The sequence below is a fragment of the Labeo rohita genome, unplaced genomic scaffold (assembly GCF_022985175.1).
Source record: "Labeo rohita strain BAU-BD-2019 unplaced genomic scaffold, IGBB_LRoh.1.0 scaffold_97, whole genome shotgun sequence".
NCBI classification, from domain to species: domain Eukaryota; kingdom Metazoa; phylum Chordata; class Actinopteri; order Cypriniformes; family Cyprinidae; genus Labeo; species Labeo rohita.
Genome location: NW_026129931.1, coordinates 208,138 through 228,833, shown reverse-complemented (window position 1 = coordinate 228,833; position 20,696 = coordinate 208,138). Strand labels below are relative to the sequence as shown.

The following is a 20,696-nucleotide window of genomic DNA, read 5'->3' as shown; positions in this document are numbered from 1 at the left end:
GGGGGGCCTCAGGGTTCGGTGCTGGGCCCCTTCCTCTTCTCGCCATATCATTGGGACATGTCGTTGAGATGCTCGATGGATTGCTCTACCGCTGCTCTATCCACAGCACATGCTGCTCTACTGTTTGCTCCTGCTTGCCAATAGTCCAGTTAGCCTAAATTATTCAACCGTTTTTTTTTTTCCCAGAAAGTGTTTCTTCAGAAATACAGTTAACATGATGGGGGCAGGGCCAGAATTGGTTTAATTTGTGCAAGTGTTTGTGTGCGCCTGTTTGTGAAAACAAAATGAACCGAAGAATCAGCCTTGAATCGTCTTTTCAGAAAGGTGATCTGTTGACTTTTTTTGTCAATGTATTTTCAGGTGGGGCGTATTACCTGATATCTCGAAGTTTGGGCCCAGAGTTCGGCGGCTCCATTGGTCTGATTTTTGCCTTTGCCAACGCTGTGGCCGTGGCCATGTACGTCGTGGGCTTTGCAGAAACCGTAGTTGAGCTGCTCATCGTAAGAGACGCGATTCTGTTCTCTCACGTATTGCTTCATTTGTTTTAATATGACGGTGTGCAGATGGGATGATCGAATGTGCTTGTGTCCGTTTAGAATTCCAACATGCTCATGCTCGATTCGATTAATGACGTCAGGATCATCGGAACCATTACGGTCATCCTGCTTCTCGGCATCTCGGTGGCTGGAATGGAGTGGGAGGCCAAGGCAGGACATTTAGCGCATATTTCTTTGAACATTAGCCAGTGCTGACCTTATAAATTCACCATTTGTCAACATGATTTTGTTTCACAGGCTCAAATATTCCTCTTGGTCATTTTGATCACGGCCATCTTCAACTACTTTATTGGGACCTTCATCTCTGTTGAGTCCAAGAAGAAATATGGCTTCTTCAGCTATGACGGTAAGAATGAGCTCATCTAGACCAGCTCTTCTGAGCCGGTGGGTCTCGCGGACGGCAGGAAGTAGACAGTGCTGTGTGTACATGATAAACTGCTATGAACAGTTTTTATTTATTTATCGTAAAAGGGTGTGTGTCCAATCAAACTCTACTGTGTTTGATAAACACGGGTTGTGCTGAACTCAGCCTTTTTGGGCTGTGAATTCCTGGAAAATGAAAGCTTAAAAACTCAACAGATGGAAACCATAAAGACTTCTGAAATTTTGATCGTTTTTTTTTTATGGTGTACTATCAAGAAATTTTAATTTCACAGTATGTCACTTAATCGCTGCTTGATGTCTAAATGAGTTTTTTTATTTATTTATTTTTTAAGGAAAACAGTGATAATGTAATTCGTATGCATGTCTGCACTATATCTGTACTTTCTTCTGCACTGGAAGCTTCTGTCGCCAAGTCATATTCCTTGTGTGTGTAAAATACTTGGTAATAAAGCTCTGACTATAATAGTTCAACATTGTCCAACTAGCCACTGCTAATGTTTGTATGTGACTTGAGTTTTGAGTTTAAAAATGAGTAGTTTTCTCTATATTCATTCCTGTTGTGTTTTTCTAACTACGTAATTATCGGGTGTCTTGTCTTTTTAGTGGGCATCTTCTCAGATAACTTTGGCCCAGACTTTCGAGGGCAGACGTTTTTTCTCCGTTTTTTCCATCTTCTTCCCGGCCGCCACAGGCATTTTGGCTGGTGCCAACATCTCAGGAGATCTAGCGGTGAGTGTCTGCAATCGTTTCCTCGGCACGTATTCAATCGCGGTCTCTGGAAAGCTTCTCTGTAATTGTTTTATTTCTTTAAGGACCCTCAAATGGCCATCCCAAAAGGAACGCTGTTGGCTATTCTCATAACGGGCGTCGTGTACATGGGTGTGGCCATTTCCGCAGGTGAACTGTCTAGAATTGCATGTTGTTTTGGTTACTATTGTATGGTTGTTGCTTTTTTTTGTATTGATTGTATTGTATTCGATTGATTTGTTTTGTTGAAAGGTGCTTGCATCGTGCGGGATGCTACAGGAATCGAGATTAACGTGACTCTCAGTGGCTTAAACTGCACTGACGCGGCCTGTAAGTTGGGGTATGACTTCGCTTCCTGCAGACCAGCAGCTGGAGAAAAGGCTGCCTGCAAGTACGGCCTGCACAATGATTTCCAGGTACGTCGTCAACAGCAGACATGGTCCTCTAGTGAGCTTGCGGAGCGTCATTTAAACGCACAATGGAAAATCGTTCCGAGTCGCACCGCGCAGTGAAGAAGCACCATTAGATTTTACCAGAAATTATTCTTTTTTATTTATTATTATTTTTTAATCATGTATAATTTACAGTCACAGTTTATAGTTGTTTTTTTTTATTTTTCTTTTTATTTTATGCAACTTTTTTTGCCATGAAAACAGCCTTAGATGCTGACATGGCAATAAAAATAAATAACTACAGTAACGAGATTAGCCTTCTGAGTTTTGCTGCAGGCTTTACTTCATATTTGTGTCATTTTGTGTATCGTTATCAACACGCTGATGTCAAACTCTGCTGGAATTCGTCGTCTTCCTTGTGGTTCATGTGTGAAATCATGTGAGTGATTCTGTTTCAGTCAGGCTGTAAACCGCATGAAAGGCTGAACGCATGAAGTTTTGGAAGAAAAGACAGCGATCGTGTGTGAAGGACGTGTGACTGAACTGAGCGTCTTGTTCCGCAGGTCATGAGCGTGGTGTCGGGCTTCAGTCCCCTCATCACGGCGGGCATCTTCTCGGCGACCCTGTCCTCCGCCCTGGCGTCCCTCGTCAGCGCCCCGAAAGTCTTCCAGGTGGGCGTCTGCTTCGTGTTCGAGACGGTCTCATGTTTTAACATGTGTGGTCTCGCTCGGGAGCTCGTGTGAGTGAGCTCTGTGATGTTAGAACAGGTCTTGCTGGTTTGATGGTTTCTTCCATTTCCTCAGGCTTTATGCAAAGACAACATCTATCCTGGTATTGCGATATTTGGGAAGGGCTACGGGAAGAACAACGAGCCCCTGCGAGGATATTTCCTCACCTTTGGCATCGCCTTGGCCTTCATTCTCATTGGTAGGATCTCGACAAATTGAATTACGTTTAATTGTTAGAAGTCTTTGTTGAATAAACTAAGCAGATGGGTTGATGAGGTCGCTGTGCTCTGACACGTGTTTGTTTTTGATTTCTCCAGCGGAGCTGAACGTCATCGCCCCGATCATTTCCAATTTCTTCCTGGCGTCGTACGCTCTCATCAACTTCTCGGTGTTTCACGCGTCACTGGCCAATTCCCCGGGTAAGACGTTCCACCGCTCGTACGAGTCGAGCCGTGACAAATTTGTTCTGTAGACAAGCTGGGTCACGTCTCCACTGACGAGCGCTCTGATATCATTAGTGTCAGGACGGTACGTAACGCCCTCAGCCTCACACACAGAGAGTGTAATATCTGCTGCTTCCCATGAAAGAAGGGCCTTTGAAACAGACGTTACGGCGAAATCAGGCGCCAAACCTCCAGAAATGCTGATGAGAAACTAAATGTTTCTCTGTGTATATTAGCGTAATTTTTATAAGGTTATGTCTCTAAAACCCTGATTAGTGTGGCAGTAAATGGATGACTGGTTTGCAGATTTAAGGTCTTACTCTGTAGAGGCTAGCTAGTTTAGGACTAATTTGACCATACCAAACAATTACCCATAACTTTAGCAGCAGTCACCACTGCAATTCATATGAAAACGTAGAGAACGCAGTGAAAATATGGGCTTCCCGTCATGCTTGGAGCTCTTGAGGCCCGATATACTCATAGGCGAGTTCTTTATCATTTGTTTGAAAGACCTCGGCGGCTTTATTTTATTAACGAACACCCCGACGCCGCCGAGAGTGACATTTAGATTGATGTGTAAATGTGTTTTCCTCTCATGACGGCAGTGAGAAACAAGTCATTTGACCGATGCGATGTTTGCGGCAGATCTGTTTATTCATAAAGCACTTCATACAGTAGATGGCTTTACAGCAGTAAACGCAGTGTTGAACAAACTTTGCAAAGTAATGATTCCTATGTGAGATGTTTTCATTCCAGTGGCTGTTAAGCAAACCTTTATCATTTAAAGCCGGGGTGCTCAACCCTGGTCCTGGAGATCGACTTTCCTGCAGAGTTCAGCTCCAACCCTGACCAAACACACCTGAACCAGCTCATTAGGATCTGAAGGAGCACTGGATCATTACAGACAGGTGTGTTTGATCAGGGTTGGAGCTGAAATCTGCAGGAAGGTTGATCTCCAGGAACAGGGTTGGGCACCGCTGGTTTAAATGGAAAAAGTCTTTTTTTAATGTCTGAATGGCATCATGTTATTGACTGTATTTCTTGTTTTTGAAGTTATAACTTTACACGTTTCTTTATTGTTTGTGTGAAGAGGTTTGTTTGTCCCTCAATACCAAAGCTCTTGAAGACCAGCAGGTAGATATCTTCACTTCTGACACTTTATCACATAGAGTCTGTGCACACATGAACGTAAAGGGTACGTGTAGCTTTCTCTCACGACTCTTTCGCTCTCCAGATAGGGCTCGTTTAAAGCGCTCCCGTACCCTTTACGTCATGTGGTGTCTGTAGCATTACAAGGTAACCGTGACTCCACTAAATCCCATTCCTCTAGCTCGTGTCCTGTGTTCGAGAAGCCCTCCTAGTCTCGTTAACCGCCCGTATGTACCCTAACTGGTGCTAACTCCATTTAATCAATTCTGTTTTCATGCTTCTGTGAAACTGACACATTTCAGCTGTGTAAACTGTCATCGTGTCTCGAAGTAACCAATGTGTGTTGTAAAGAAGACAGAGGAGCTCTGACACCGTTAACGGCCTCGTATGAAATGTCTCGAGCGGATCGGATCCGCAGACTCCGGACGCTCTTCGGAGAGACGCGCCATCCCTTCCTCGCTTTCACAAGCGGCTATCAGCTGCGGGGAGGCGTCCCGTCACGTGGCCGTGTGCCGTTCTGTGTGTCCCGTACTGTTACGTAACGTGGCGGAATGGCACAGTTAGCACTTTCCTACCACAAAGAACTATTGTTGGTTTTATCCCAACTGTTTAGTTGCTCCGTTCCAATACGTTGGCTCCCGTTGACGGGTGTAATTAGAGTTTTTTGACCTTTTACTGCGTTGCCAAATCCTAACTCATGCTACAACAGATCCCCTGGCTTTCGACTGTAGGTCTCTTAAAAGCGTTTGTTCCGTGTCTGTCGGGCAGGATGGAGGCCGAGCTTCAAGTACTACAACATGTGGGTGTCTCTGGCCGGGGCGATCCTGTGCTGTGTGGTCATGTTCATCATCAACTGGTGGGCGGCCCTCCTGACCAACGTCATCGTCTTATCCCTCTACATCTACGTCAGCTACAAGAAACCAGGTGAGCCGGACTGGAAAATGAGACGCGTCAAATCCTTTGTTGTCTGTTGTTCGGCGCTGTACTAACGATGAGGTTCTGGTTGCGCTGCTACAGATGTGAACTGGGGTTCGTCCACTCAAGCGCTGACGTATCATCAGGCCCTGACACACAGTTTACAGCTGTGCGGAGTGGCCGACCACGTCAAAACCTACAGGTAATGCCGCTTCCGTCGTTCTGCGTGTCGTTTTTACAGCTGCGAGTGCTAAAATCATGTATTTTCGTGCTGTTTTTGTGGAGTTCATTCATTTTCACTTCCTTTACAGCTGGAACAAACTCCACCACTTTATAATCTAAGGAGATTTTATAGATGTCATAGTTTTGCTGACTTTGTACACTTGCCTACTGAGGATGAAACACAGGTCGTTCTGAACGCAGCAAATTCACGCAAAATCATCAGTGTGTGTGTGTATATGATACATCATATACACACACACACACATTTTTTTTTTTTTTTTTTTATTGGTATGGCACTTGCCATAATGTCAGCATTGACTGCCATATATAGATTTGCACAAATTTGTCCAAAACTCCTGCAGGATTTGTAATATGGCTGGATTAAACTTCAAAAGGCTATGATTTCAATGAGTAACTATGAGCGCTGCACATTTGAAAGACATTTACGTGACTGTATCTCTAAAGAGACCCAACTGTCTTCAGAAAAGTTTCAATGGCATTTTCATTTTATCTTCCCTACTTACAATGCCTGATAAAAGAGTATTTCTGAGTGCAGCTGTTTCTGGGGAGACGGCCTTATTTCAGCTATTACAAAAGCGCCACCTATTGACCGAATGAATGTGTGTTTTCAATCGAGACCAGTGCAAAAGTCCATTCAGGTTTTCACACTGGTGTCTCTGTGAGGCAGTGGATAGCTAATATGCTCTAATAGAATAATCTAAACAAGACCGTAAGATATATTCATGTTTTAAATTGAGATAACAATTGATACTTTTGACTCATCCTTGTTGTTAAAGATCTTTGACATTTTTCGAAAACAAAAAAGAAAAAGTCATGTAAATCTGAACTCTAAGTCGTGTCCTTTTTTACAGTTATATTGCGTTTAATATGTTAATATAATATATTACCCTGGTGTGGAGTAGCTGAAATCGACTGTCATGTCAGCTGCTTTGACTCTGACGCTCATTGGCTGCTTCTTCAATCCAGATGAATATTGAAAAATATTTTCTAAGAGTATTTTTTTCAGAAAGCCCCATTTAAAAAAAAAAGTATGTTCAAACAAAGGGTCCTAAATGTGCTATAAAAAAAAGCTGTTGTGTGAGGGAGACGTTTAATTATGTAAATAAAGTTCTTTGCCATTTTGAAATATTTGCGTTGGAGCAAAATCTGCAGAGCGGCTCTGACTTTCAGCAGCAAGCGTCCGCTCGCCCAGACCGCAAATCGGGCCAAAAGTGTAGCGTTATCCAACACGTAGACGCTTAACGCGTGTGTTTGAGCTCTAGAGAGTGCTGTTCATCTACTCACTATTGAGTTAAAAGAAGAATTCATTTCACTTTGGTCAAATAAAATGAATGGGTCCGTGTGCGCTACCAATCTGAAATGTGGAATTATTCAGATTGTTCTGATCACCAAGCCTGAAGTTTCTTGGTCAAAGCACTAATATTTTGAAATATTATTCTAATTTAAAAGTAGTGATATTTTCCACTGTGAAATAACAGCTGTGCTGCTGCTTGTTTTTGTGGAAACAGTGATGCATTTTTCAGGATTCTTTGAATAGAAAGTTCTAGAACAACATTCATTTGAAATAGAAATAACAATTTGGTAACTTGATAAATGTTTAGTAAAAATGTAGTAACATTATAATTGATCAGGGTGTTTTGTATGCAATCATGCATACTTACTCTGACTGGAATTAAATGAGGGGGAAAAAAAGAAAACGTTTAGTTTGATTGTTAGTGCTGTGGATTTACTGTAAGGACTTTGATCTTCAGCGTAAGGTCGTCTGCCACGACACAAATGAAGGAGACGGTGGGTGTGCTCAGACCGAATCTCATGTCGAGAGCAGAGCAAGTGCTGCTGGGAGATTTCTGTGTTTCTGACAGCACCTTCCCGTCAAACGCTTCACCCTCTGCGTAATCCTGTTTTATTCTTAACATTTTTGCTTTGAAGCTCTCTAATCTGAGCCGGTGTTCTGCTCTCGAGCGCACCGATGACCCTAGAGGTCATGAGAAAGCACGTGTCCCGCTTTTGCCGGACGCCGCGTACGTTAGGGTTCGTACGGTCAGATGTTGGCGAATGATGTTCTGACGGTGTCGTGTCTCCTCTAGGCCACAGTGTCTGGTGATGACCGGAGCTCCAAACTCACGTCCAGCTATTCTTCATCTGGTCCACGCCTTCACCAAGAACGTGGGTCTGATGGTGTGCGGCCACGTGCGCATCGTGAGTACCTCAACCGGCCGTCCTGTTTACCTACTGTTGTTTGTCAGTGCACAGAGAAGCCGCTGTGTGTGGTGTTAGGAGCGAGTTGAATGTTGTGCAATCCCCGTTTGAATGCTTTGTTCACGCAGCTCTCGTGCTGGTTGAAACATGTTGTTGGAATAATCGCTGTCCCCACAGATCTGTATTATAGCTGTGTAGAATGAACCAGTGTTCGGGGACCACGCTACATGCGTTGTCTGGAAAAGCCTCCATTGGCTCTTACAGCATTTTCATGATCTCTCCATACTCTCCATACATGTTCGCTCCCAGAGTTCCCGGCGGCCCAACTTCAAAGAGCTGAACAGCGATATGTTGCGCTACCAGAGGTGGCTCCTCAACAACAACTCCAAGGCGTTTTACACACCTGTGGTGGCTGAAGACCTTCGTCAAGGAACCCAGTACCTGCTGCAGGTGTGTGTGTGTGGGTGTGTGAGGGGGTTTTATAGCCCCATTCACAATAGACTTGTTTAATACTTACTTTTTTATGGGATGTTGCTCACTGATTAATATGAACATGTTTTTAATTTTTACACATTTGTACAGTTTGTACAAAATCTGCAAATCAGTCCTGTCAAAGTTGAATTTTTTGTGTTTTAGTGTTTCCATTGGCCAAAGGCTCCTTTGAACCAGTCAGCCTAAAACTGGGCTTTTCTGCCCTTTCTTTTTTTTTTTGGCTTTCTACTTGGTACACGTGAGCCTGTAATCTGCTTACAGCCGAGTTCTGTGTTATTAACCCATTTGGAAATGTTTACTGTGTGTGAGTGTGTGTTGATCTGACCTACATAATGGGGCCTACATTGTTCTCTCAAAATCTGGTTTCTCTGCATTATTGTACATGCTAACTGTTGGCAGCCATAAATCAAAAATGCTAAATAACATAATAAACATAAATGTTTTATTAAAAATGCAAAACGTTTTCTATGAGGGCTGAGTGTTTGTCGTGAGCTTTAATTCCAGTGTGTGTGTGTTGCAGGCTGCCGGTCTGGGTAGATTGAGGCCCAACACCCTGGTGGTCGGCTTCAAGAACGACTGGCGTATCGGAGATATAAAGGATGTCGAGACCTACATAAACCTAATACAGTGGGTTTCATCTTTTTGAAATCATTCCGCTGTTAATAAAAATACTAATGAATTAATGTGGCAGTAGCTTTTGTTATGCTTATAGTGGTTAGTGTGGTTGACATCTGCTAGTCATCTACAGTATGTAAAGTTCGTCAGAATTCAAAATGGATGTTACTTGTATATTGTGTTCTGGCATTCATTAATTCTGATGCAGTTTTTGATGTGTTCAGGTGCATGTATGTATTTCTAGTGCATGTACAGCTGAAGAACGTCTGCTAGATGTTTATGACCAAAAAGGGAAAATGCAGCTTTGAAGTAAATGGTGTGGGTCTTCATCCTGTGAGACATTAACGCTTGTTTATTTGTGTGTGTGTGTAGCGACGCGTTTGATTTCCAGTACGGTGTCGTCATTCTCAGACTGCGAGAGGGACTCGATATTTCTCACATTCAAGGCCAAGGTACAGTACTGTACATATCACTACCACATTACCCAGTCTCTGTTAAAGAATAAGCGTCATTTGACACTTGCTTCTGCGCGGCGCTGTCGTTTTGTCCTGATAGCAGCCTCTGCGAGCGCAGTCCGTTCACTAGCGATGAGCTACACAAGTAGAATGTAATTGGAGCAAAGTATTTTAACTCTTTTAAAGCCTTTAAAACATTGAGACGGACATGTGTGGTGGAACTTCAGTGTTTGTCCGGATGAAATTGTCCATGTAATGAGGCTTTTTCTGTTGGTCACTGAACCAGACTTGCTGTTCATGCTAAATTTGAATTGGCCTTGACCTCAAAGCGATGCTGAACTTCCCATTTGTTTCTAAAGATGATTCTTCAGCGATGAAGGATGTGGTGGTTTCGGTGGATGTGAGCAAAGACTCGGACGGCGACTCGTCCAAACCCTCCTCCAAGGCCACCAGCGTTCAGAACAGCCCGGCTGTCCAGAAAGGTTGGTGCTTTTACATCTCGGTGTGTTCGTGAAGGAGTTCGGTCGTTCTCCGCAGAGTTAGACGTGTCCTTGAAATGTTCGCTCGTTCCGGAAAATGCTTAAAATGAAAATGCAGATGAGTGTATTTCCCAGGGGTTTTGTAAAATGTTCCTCTTTGGCAGCAGCGTCTCAGTCGTAGGGTGGCCTTCTGATCCAGCGTGTCCTTTTGGGGCCGGTTCTCATCCAGAACATTTCACAGGCCGTCTCGTCCACACTCCTTGTGTTTTCTTCGATGTCTTCCCAACACGACAAACAAAGCGTGTTCTCTGAAGGGTCCAGGCTGGGATCACAGCGAGCGTTGACGTGTGTCCATGATAAATTACTCGGAGGTCTGAAGTATCGGCCTCTCAGCTCCATCTGACACTGGAGGGCTCTCTGAAGGCTGAGAAAATAACCATAAAAAACAAATATAGCCACAAGCGGCGATCGGCAGGCCTCAGGCACAGGAGAACACGTGAGAAAATGAGCAGAACTGAAAGAGCACGTGACGTACAGCTGTCTTGATCATATCGTAGTGAGTTTGCTCACTAGGAGCGGAATGTGCTGAATCCTGCATCACCAGATGTGCACGTGTACCGTTCACGCAAACGCACGTTCACAACCGTTGTCCGATCCAGACCACACCTGAGGAGTTCATTGATTTGTGTTCTCCAAATGACCAAACAACTCTTCTCAAGTTTCACTATATGATAAACGCAAGCAAAGCTGAGCTTTTACATTTCCTAGGACAACTTGGGACAAATGTGATGTTTTGTCAACGCTTCATTTAGTGAAAATAAGACGGCGCTAAGAGACAGTTCGTTAGTGGATACGTTCAAAATGGCAGAAAAATTGTAATGAAAACCTATGATTGATAGCGTAATCATAGATTCCGAAAAAAAACTGGACGATCTCAATTAGGGTGGCCATAGGTGCCTTTTTTTTTTTTCACGTCCTGACCAGGATTTGTTTTGGCTTTGCTTTCTTGTTTTCACACTTGTTGAACATAATGATCAAAAAGTAGTTTGAACGTTCTCTGTAGGTCCCACCTGATTGGTCGATTATGTACAATGCTTGCATGTTACTGGTCAAAGCGATGCAAATCCACGCACGTATCCGGTGTGTTCGACTCAACAGCGAGAGCGATTTGAAAGCATAAGGAGCGTCTGCTCTGCTCTCTATTTAGATGTCAAACAGCCAAAACCTGGTTATTTTAGGCAATCTAGAAATCATGGCCAGGATGTGTCCGGGAAAAATGGCAGGTGTGGTCACTCTGTCTCAAAACCGTCCCAGTGATGTGATGATGACACCAAAAATGTGATCAGTACATCACAAATAAACTTGTCTGTTTATCTCTGAAGCATATTTTGATGGACTGTGATGTCTGGAGCTCGTCTAGAGCGACGTTCACGCTTTCAGCCCAAACCCGTGTGTCTTACATGTGATTGGAATCTGATCTAATTGACTGACGGTCCACACAGTGATTGTGTTGGTGTGACCAAAAACAAAACCGTTGTCACAGACCCAAACCCCTTCAGTCACAGACCCACTCCTCACGAGAACTGCTCCCGGTTTGCTGTGTGTGGATGAATGCGTGATGTCGTGTGTGTGTGTGTGTTAATGGATCTGTTGATGATGATGATGATGGTGATGATGATGGAGCTCCTGAGGTGGCCTGCCTCACGCTTATGTAATAAACTGCAGCAGAACAAGCGTCTCATTGTGTTTGACTGACGCACATGTTTCCCATTGCAGCTTCGTCAGACTTTAACCCTCTTGTGTTTTTCTAAACATTATCCAGATGAGGATGAGGATGGCAAAGCCCACACTCGGCCGCTGTTGAAGAAAGGCAGGACGTTTCTCTCATTCTCATTCTGTCTCTGACCCGCATGCACTTCCTCTCGGTGACGTTTTAGGACGCACCGCTTTCATGAGTGTTTCTGCTGGTTTGACCTCTGACCTTCACCTCTACGTGTGCTAGCGTGTGTTTCGGCTCTGGCGACGTCACTTCCTGTCTGTGCGATCTAACGCTCGGTGTCTTCCTGCAGGGCTGCTTCTCTTTCCACTGAAGACTTTGCTTCAGTCTCTGTCCTTTCTTCTGTCTGTTTGATCAGTCTGCTTATGAGTGACCTGATCAGATTGCGTCTGATAAACCGTTTTGGTCTCCCGATCCGGAGTCTGAGCGCGTGTTTCTGCGTTTCAGATAAGAGGAGCCCGACGGTTCCCCTGAACGTGGCCGATCAGCGACTGTTGGACGCCAGTCAGCAGTTCCAGCAGAAACAGGGAAAGGGCACGATCGACGTGTGGTGGCTCTTTGATGACGGAGGTGAGTGTAAAAGGTTTTGAGAACGTGTGCTTACGACGCGTCGTGAAATCTGAAGTTTGGCCATGATTAAATTTGACCGCATTGGAAACCATTCGTTGTGTTTTCCAAAATGTGATGGAAAAACAATGTAATGGGGGCAAATGCTGGGTTTAGGCTTTTTTTCTGGAATATCCCCAGGGATGCCAGTGGGATCGTTTTCCACCGGCTACAGCAAAACAAACAAAAAAACTGCAATTGCATCTTCCAAAACATAAGGAATTGTTTTGCCAAAGCAGTAAGGTCAGAGAAAACTACACCTCATACATTTCACATGCCAATAATTTGAGTTTTCTGAGTAACACAGCCACAGGATTTATTAGGCCTACAGGTTTATCTGATTATTACTCCTTTTTTTTTTTTTTTTTTTTTTCCCCCAACAGTCATTTAATATCCAGCTGGCTGTAAATGTGAATACCTAGGTTCATGTTTTTGCTGTGTTTTTGACCCACTCTGTCTGAGAGCACACAAAACCTGTCAGACAGCATACGAGTGCTGAATTGAGTTCTTATCTTTACAATCGCTTGAACATTGGAACTGGAAAGACTTAAAAGAGTAAATGTGCGAATGGTTACCTTTTGCCGAGTGCCAATTCTGTAACTGTCCCGAGTGTTTTTCACATTGGCCCTGGGCTACCGAGAAACGCCTGCCGTCGAGTCCTCGAACTACAGTACGGCAGCTTTTTTTTTCAGCAGGGGTTCATTACACGAGCTAACGTATTTAATACGGGCTGTAGTTTGATGGGCTGTTCTTCACGTGAACATCAACGTCTTGAAGGTGGCGAGCAGCTGTGCTGCTTGCTCTGATGGGAAGGGCCAGAGCTTCCTGTTTTACAAGGCAAATCACTCTGACCCGTATGAGGTCTCGTCGTCTTCTCCCGTTTAACTTTTACAGCTGCTTTTAAGCTGTAAAGACAATATCATGTGTTAATTCTCACGCAGATGTGCGTGTTATGACAGCAGTGAAGCGGCTCTGCTGCATTTCATTCACACGAACGTTTGACAGCTTTGACGCAACAGCAAATTTGTAGGGCAGCAGTACAAACTCGTTTCCTTCAGGAAGTGCGCTTGTAGTGGTAATATTTATCTTGTAATCTGTTATTTCATATGTTTGGTGCAGTATGTTTGTAATGTGTAATAATACGAGCAGTAATGCCTCGTCTCAGGTCGATTCTTGTTGGTAATCTGATGTAATTCATCTGTGTCAGGTCTGACTCTACTCATCCCCTATCTGATCGCCAACAAGAAGAAATGGAAGGACTGTAAGATCCGCGTGTTCATCGGAGGAAAGATCAACAGAATCGACCACGACCGCAGAGCGTACGTACATGCGACTGTGAAATAATGCTGTGGTGCAGATTCTCTTCCAGTCTCACAGATATCTGTTTTAGGCCTGTGGAGTTCAGACGAGCTGGACTGTGGATCGTATTAGTATGCCACGTTTCTTTCTGTGTAAAGCGCTCTTTCTCTGTGTCTCTCTGTTTCTCTGAATGCACGTGGAGGTATTGTATGTGTGAGACAAATGTTTCCCATTGTCCTCTGCAGCTGCTGCCAGGGCCTTTGTTAGCTATAATTAGCCGTGTTCCAGCAGCGAGGTCTTCATAGAAACCGCGAGAGGTCTTTCACTGACGTGTTCGGCTGCACGCGTGTAGATTCGCGTTCACGGACCTGGCGAATCCACGTCGCCGTCCTGACACGCGGGGAGCCGCTGGATCCTCGGCCCGTCTGCACGTCACCTTTTGAGGGACCGTCCGAGCCGCTGTGACGGCAGACGAATTGTTCAGTGCAAGGAGGCGGCGGCAGATATTGCATGCATCATTTATTATTGCCTGATAAATATGTAATGAGACTTTGTTCTGTCCTTAGCATGGCCACACTGCTCAGCAAGTTCAGGATCGATTTCTCTGACATCACGGTCCTGGGCGACATCAACACAAAGCCCAAGTCTGAGGGGTATGAACCACACCACACTGATCATTAGGCATCTCGTTACATAAACTCCTTCCTCCACATTGCTTCACTGTTGATTATTTGGGGTTTTCTGTGGAATGCGTAAGACATTTGGGGTCTTTTTGTTAATTTGTTGGCTAAGAACAGGGGAAAATCTATTCGGCAATGCATAATGACTGTCTAAATACTCGAGAGTTAGTTTTAACCATGATCGGATGATGACGCGCACAGACCGATAGAGTTCAGAAGAGGCGTGCGACCCACGCCCGATCCGCACGTCGTCTGTCACGGATCACATTTCGACAGACCTGATTTCATAACTGTTGATCTTGCGTTTGACGTCAGAGTAATCAATAAAACCGTTAGATCATGGAATCGTTTTAAAATGGCTTTGTGATTGGAATGGAGTCATGAGGTGCATCAGGATTTCCACCCCGGCCGTTAGCACATTTCTGAGAACGTGTCAGGGGGAAAGTTCCACTTGAGCTTCCTCAACGCTGACCTCTTGTGTTTGTCGTTCAGCTTGACGGAGTTTGCTCAAATGATCGAGCCATATAAGCTGAGAGAAGATGACATGGAGCAGGAAGCTGCTGAGAAGCTGAAGAGTGAAGAGCCCTGGAGAATCACAGACAATGAGCTGGAGCTCTACAAAGCCAAGGTCTCAGCACACACCTCCTGCCACATTTAGGCTGCGTGTCCACCGAAGCCTTTTTATTAGACACCTGAAAACGATCAGTAGTGAGCGCAGCGTTAATTTTTTTTTTTTTTTCAGTTGAAACGCTGCGATTGCTATGATTGTAGAATGTCCGCTGAAGTATATGGCAGATGCATAGTGAATGAAATGTTACTCAGAGTATTATTTTTCATAACATTATTATGGTAGTCTGGCAATTCAATCTTTTATTAAAGACGTAAATACCTGGGGATGGGCAATATTAACTTCTCCAGTGTTGCTCATTCGTAGTACAAGCAGGGTGGTCTGTATTAGTCCCGCCCCTCCTCCGCTCTGATTGGTTAGCTTTGGTGGACACGCAGTCTTATTCATGAAGCACATTTATAGATGATCAGATGCTGAGAAATGTATTGACACACAGTGAGTACAGGAGCTCGCGGAACCGCAGTATGGAGAAGTATGGGACTGGAGTCATTTACTGGTCTGAATAAGCATGTGTGGGGCAATATTTGCGCTTGCCTCTATTCTGCTCTCGAAAATATAAAAGTGAGGATTTCTGAAAGTAAATTGATCACACAAGCAGTGCGCTTCCGTGGCGTTCAGAGCCAATAGTTCAGTAATCGTTTAACGCGGCATGTGTTTTCACTATGCAAAACCGTTTGTCTTTACCATAAGCGAGTCTCTTCTGAACTTCGCTAAACGACTGAGCCTGAGGGACTCTTCTATTACCAATAAACCTAAAGTATAAATTATAAATGAAATCTCATTTAACACAATCAAAGACATGCACCAAAATGATCCAGATGCAAACATCACGGCTGGATGAAATCTGTGAATGTGTAGGATGGTCATTTCAGTGAATAGAATAAAAACCAGGAGTGTGTCCATATCAGTCCTGTTTCAGTCTCCTCCTCATCACACAGTGGTGATCGGTTCAGTACTGTGGATGTTTCTTTATCAAAACATGCAGCGCATTGTAAAGAAGCACGATCAGGCGCTTTGTGAAACATGCTTCTCTTTGGTCATTTTGCCCGAGCAGAAGTCATGATCACTTCACAGAATAAATTATATGAAGGTATTAAATTCTATATAAATGGGAGCCGGTGCAAAGATTAAAGGCCTCACTTTTTCTTTTAAAGAGAATAAAGTTGGCTGTTTGTCAAGGACCCAGAGTTGAGCCCTGCAGGACCCCACAAGTGATGAATACTGCAAATGATAGAAGAAATAGAAGAGAAGTTATAATAGTTTTAAAGATGGGTACAGAACCACAGGAAGTGGCGTGTGTCCTAATCTATCGTCGTTAGTTCCGGTGAAGAGCAGAGCAGCGCGTGAGTCTTGCTGACGCGGCGTTCGATCGGGGCTGACGGCGGGACCGGCGTGCGTCTTTAGACTCCGTTAGCAGAAAGAACCACTCGTTAGTCCAAGACCGGCTAAGATGCTCACGACTCGGCGGTGTAGATGCACGGTTTCTGTTTCCAAATGTTTTCTGAGCTGTTAACACATCCAGCAACTTCAGTCTTCCTGCTAATTGATTTGTTTGTTTCCTCAGAGTAACCGTCAGATCAGACTGAACGAGCTGTTGAAGGAGCACTCGAGCACAGCCAACCTCATTGTCATGTAAGTTACAAAGTGACTCCTGAAGGCGGTCACGTGCTGCCACCTTGTGTCAGATAGATGGAACAAAAAACACAGACGGGTGGAGTGACGAGTCCTGAGAGGTTTATGCACCGGTTTGAGCCGGTGTCATCGAGTTAGCTGAAGTGCTCGTGTTTCTATCCAGCGCTAATCGTTTGTGTGTGTCCCGTAACAGGAGCATGCCGCTGGCCAGGAAAGGAGCCGTCTCCAGCGCTCTTTACATGGCCTGGCTGGACACGCTCTCCAAAGACCTGCCGCCCATCCTCTTAGTGCGCGGGAACCATCAGAGCGTCCTCACGTTCTACTCGTAGAGAGCGCACGGACGCCCGCGTCCGCCCACACGAGCACAGCACCTCTGACTGATGACGACGACGACCGACGATGATTTTAACGATGCCGACAGACGCTTCTCGACAGAGCTGAAACAAACGGACGTTCTCGAGCGGTTCCTCCTTCCACGCCGCAGAGCTCAACGGGAAAGATCAACGTTTGGCGGTTTATATCGTCTTCAGCTCAAAGGTTTCCGAGCACACGTTGTTACACTGATCGATTGTTATCGTTGTTATCATTGTTATGACTGTCACAACTTTTTGAGTTGTGGATTTTTTTTTTTTTTTTCCTCCTCTCTTTTTAATTTGCTCTTGATGAAGCAATAATCACCTCATTTCTTATTTTCACACTTTGAAGAAAAACACACGATTCCTTGCAACACTTTTTATAGCCTTGTGGACGTGCCTTCCTGTGCAATCAGATTAAATTCTTAAACTTTTCCCTGACTGCTGATTTATATATAGATGTAGGCTGCTTGTTTTTATTGGGTTTTAAATGTGTAAATCTTCCTTGATTTTATCACGGGTTTCCGCCGCGCCGCGTTTGAAAATACTTTTTCGCTTTTTTGTAGACAGTTTTTTTTTTTTTTTTTTTTTTTTTTTTCTCTCCAGAGTTTTATGTCTTCCTTTAAGCATTGAATGAGTTGTGGAGTTTTAGCGCAGCGCCCCTCCATGTTCTTGTTACAATGATCGACCTGAACTACAGGGTGATTACAATCATCTTTCAAGTAGTCTAATGTAAAAAAACAAACAAAAAAAAAAGTCAGAACTATATTAGTTTTCCTTAGCGTGCCGTTGAATGGGTTTTGGTGTGTTGAGGAAAGGCTGATGAGAGCCGTCTGTCTGAAGGAAAAAGAGCCGTCAGATCCTTTCAAACCAACAATGAACCAAATAAGAGCAAAGCCTGCAATCACAGATCCCGCTACAGACGAGACCTTTGCCTTAACAGATGAGGGGATGATTGTCGTTTTTACTGTCTTCAAGCCATACTGGCTAGTTCGTTGACCAGGAGCTAGAGATAGAGATGCTAGATGAACGGATGCCTGAAGCAGAATGTAATCTTGACCAGGAAGCTCTCCCATCATCACGCTCTGTCTGGAATCGTACATCATTTTGTACCTTGACAGAAGCTGCTTATTTGACCAGCTGGTTTTCTCTGTATTTTCGTTTGACCAGCTGGTTTTTGCTTTCAAACACTACCGTTCCTCAGACTGTCGCTCTGACCGCCTGAACCTGGGTCTTCCCTTCCTTCCTTTCCCTTTCCCTGGTCAGTGCGTTTCTGTGGTTCAAGGCCTTAACAGGAAATCCCGAGATGTGTTAATGTGTCACGTGAAGCTGTAAGAATGTATTCGGCGTCGAACGAAACGGATTTGTTCCTCTATGCAGATGGACTGCGCGCGACTCGTTGAAATCGTGCATCTAAACTCAGGATTGAGTGGCGGGTTCATCGTTAACGTCGGAGACTCCGTCGGTTTTTCTTCAGACGTGTGGAGAAAAACGGAGCGGATTTCGGTCTGTTCTGTTCCTGAATGTCGTTCGTTTGTCCGGTCGATTCTCGCGATTGAACGCTGGAATGTTTGAGCAGATGTTTGTCGTACGCCCATCATGCCTTAGTTTAAAACGTTAACTAACTAGAGCGTCGGTCAGTTAGCCACATGGGCAAGCGTTTGCGTGTGCGGTCCGGCTGAATTCGAAGCGTTCGGGTCTTCGTTTTCGTCACGCTTCTGGCTTCGTTTCCAACACTAGTTTCGTTCGCAGGCTTCGTGTGTTGTGCTACCGCAGGTCGTGTGTACGTTAGATTCGCAGTCCTGCCATCCGCGTACCTGAGAAGTACTCCGTGTGACAAAGTTAGAATGAATATATTCATATTTATAGTTCTCGATATAAACTAGTATTTAAAAGTACGTAAACGTGTGCGTGTGCGCGCGCGCTGCATGTTTGGATTTGAAGTGGGTGACTAGTCAAGCTGACGGTACAATCTAACCTGTTGAAAATGTTACGTGTTTGTGTGTTGGTGTGGCTGTACAGCACTCGTTCACCCGACGACAACTAAATCACCGATTCAACTATTACCTGTTATCTTGAATGATTAAGATACTTGTATATTATATTTAGATCTAGAAATGGGAGAGTGTGTCACGACCATATAATGTGTTTCTCACTGATCTAGTTGCAGCTGTAGTTTGCGTAAAAGCGCCTCTCGACGGTTCCGCTGCTGTTTCTGTAAGAGCTGAAGAAGACTTTATTTCCTGTCACGGCGTTTCTCATCCTGCAGAATGTTTTGCCAAAGTCTGTTTCACGTTTTGTCGTTAGCTTATTCGTGTCAAGAAGAGTTCACACATCAAGGTCTGCGAGTTTCAGCTCTAGTTCACACATTACTTCCTTTACTAACTTGTAAATATCTCTTAACCTAACCAGATTAATCAAAGGAGTGGAATAATAACTGCAAATGAATATGGTGAGAAATATATTTATTTCAGGGTTTTCTTTTTCTTTTTTTTTTTTTTTCTTTCTTTTACAGTAGTTTTATGTGAATTCTCTTTTTTAAGTTTGATTTTTAGTCTGCAAATTGTCATTTTTGGTCTCATGTTTCAATGTTTGGTCACATTTCTATCTTTTATATGCCTTTTAAAGAACACTCTGTTGACCAGTGGTTTGAGTTTCCTGCTAAACCATGAGTGTGGATCTGATCGACTGATTGCGCTGGAACAGTAATGTTTTGATATACTGTACTGTTATTTGTCACATGTATGCTTTTTTCTAACATTTTAACGGTTAAGGGTATCAATGCTTTGTACATCTTTATTGCAATATATAAAAATAAACTGAAATGATAATCAGTTTCTGCAGTCTGTTTCTGATGGTGCTTCTAAATGCAGATGAGCATCTTTACACACGCGTCCGTTCAAGCTGTACGACGCACAATGACGTGTTCATTTAGGTCCGGGGTCTGACGCTCTGGGACCCAGGGTGAAGGAACAGTAGCTGCCACAATCTACCGTTAGTATGATGATTTATACTGTTTAACTAAACTAGTGTCATTTACACTCAGGTTACACCAGAGGGACTGAACTGCTTTGTCTCTAGCATTTCAGAATACAATACAATAAATCACAAAATCAAACTTTTTTTTTTTTTTTTTTTTTTTTTTTTTTTTTTTGTTAACAAACCCGTCCCAAACAAATCCCAACTACGGCCAACTACCTCGTTCAGTATTTAATGATGAGAAAACTAAAAATACAATGAAATGAAATCCCATCTTATAACATCGCACTTATACTTTCACATGTGAGCAGGTTTCTCAAACACCGTTATTACTGTACATACACTTGGACCATTTTTTTTTTTTATAGGCTTAGTTTGTCCGTCTGCTTTGGAGGCTTTTTATTTCCCCAAATGCAGCCATTCTACCTACCCGTTCCCAAAAGGAGGGGGCCTCGTCTGACTTCCAAATTCCTGAGGATGGTCTTTCTCTGGTTATGCTTGGAGACTTCAAACCTCAGGTTGCCTCTTTTGACCTCAAGTGACTGTTCTCACACGTCAAGTAACTGACTGGACTTTATTTTAACACGTCACTGCTCTACTTTTGACTGTACGGCCTAGGGATGTTCTATCTGGTTCCTGAAGGTTCACCTTCCAGCGGAATTTAGCTCCAGCCCCTGTTAACCCCAGCTGAAACAGCAAATCAAGGTCTTCAGGATTATTACTATTGTTCCAGGCGGAGGAGTTCGCATTCAAGTCCACAGAACGGTGGCCCTCCAGGAGCAGGATTGGTTTCCACCGAAGCCGCCTTTTCTCCATTGTCCAATGTCAAATGGAGTTTTTCTATCCTGGCCACAGTTGCCTTTGGTGTGCACACTAAGGCTAAAGATGTAACGCACTATGCATCGTCTTATGTACACAGTATATGGGCCGTTCTACAGTACTGA

The 20,696-nt window shown here is 44.0% G+C and overlaps 1 protein-coding gene across 1 annotated transcript in view; it reads left to right on the top strand.

The window, feature by feature from the left end:
- slc12a2 (solute carrier family 12 member 2) overlaps nt 1–19,607 on the top strand; it is a 35,612-nt gene extending 16,005 nt beyond the window's left edge. The window contains 24 exon segments of the mRNA XM_051105349.1: nt 361–500; nt 597–707; nt 795–903; nt 1,545–1,578; nt 1,580–1,670; nt 1,754–1,838; nt 1,941–2,104; nt 2,644–2,751; nt 2,884–3,007; nt 3,126–3,227; nt 5,169–5,324; nt 5,418–5,517; nt 7,646–7,757; nt 8,067–8,207; nt 8,770–8,876; nt 9,237–9,316; nt 9,679–9,801; nt 11,621–11,668; nt 12,023–12,145; nt 13,389–13,500; nt 14,047–14,133; nt 14,653–14,788; nt 16,353–16,420; nt 16,614–19,607. Coding sequence (XP_050961306.1) covers nt 361–500; nt 597–707; nt 795–903; nt 1,545–1,578; nt 1,580–1,670; nt 1,754–1,838; nt 1,941–2,104; nt 2,644–2,751; nt 2,884–3,007; nt 3,126–3,227; nt 5,169–5,324; nt 5,418–5,517; nt 7,646–7,757; nt 8,067–8,207; nt 8,770–8,876; nt 9,237–9,316; nt 9,679–9,801; nt 11,621–11,668; nt 12,023–12,145; nt 13,389–13,500; nt 14,047–14,133; nt 14,653–14,788; nt 16,353–16,420; nt 16,614–16,749 — 2,597 coding nt within the window. The 3' untranslated portion in view covers nt 16,750–19,607.
- Nucleotides 19,608–20,696: the final 1,089 nt, after the last annotated feature.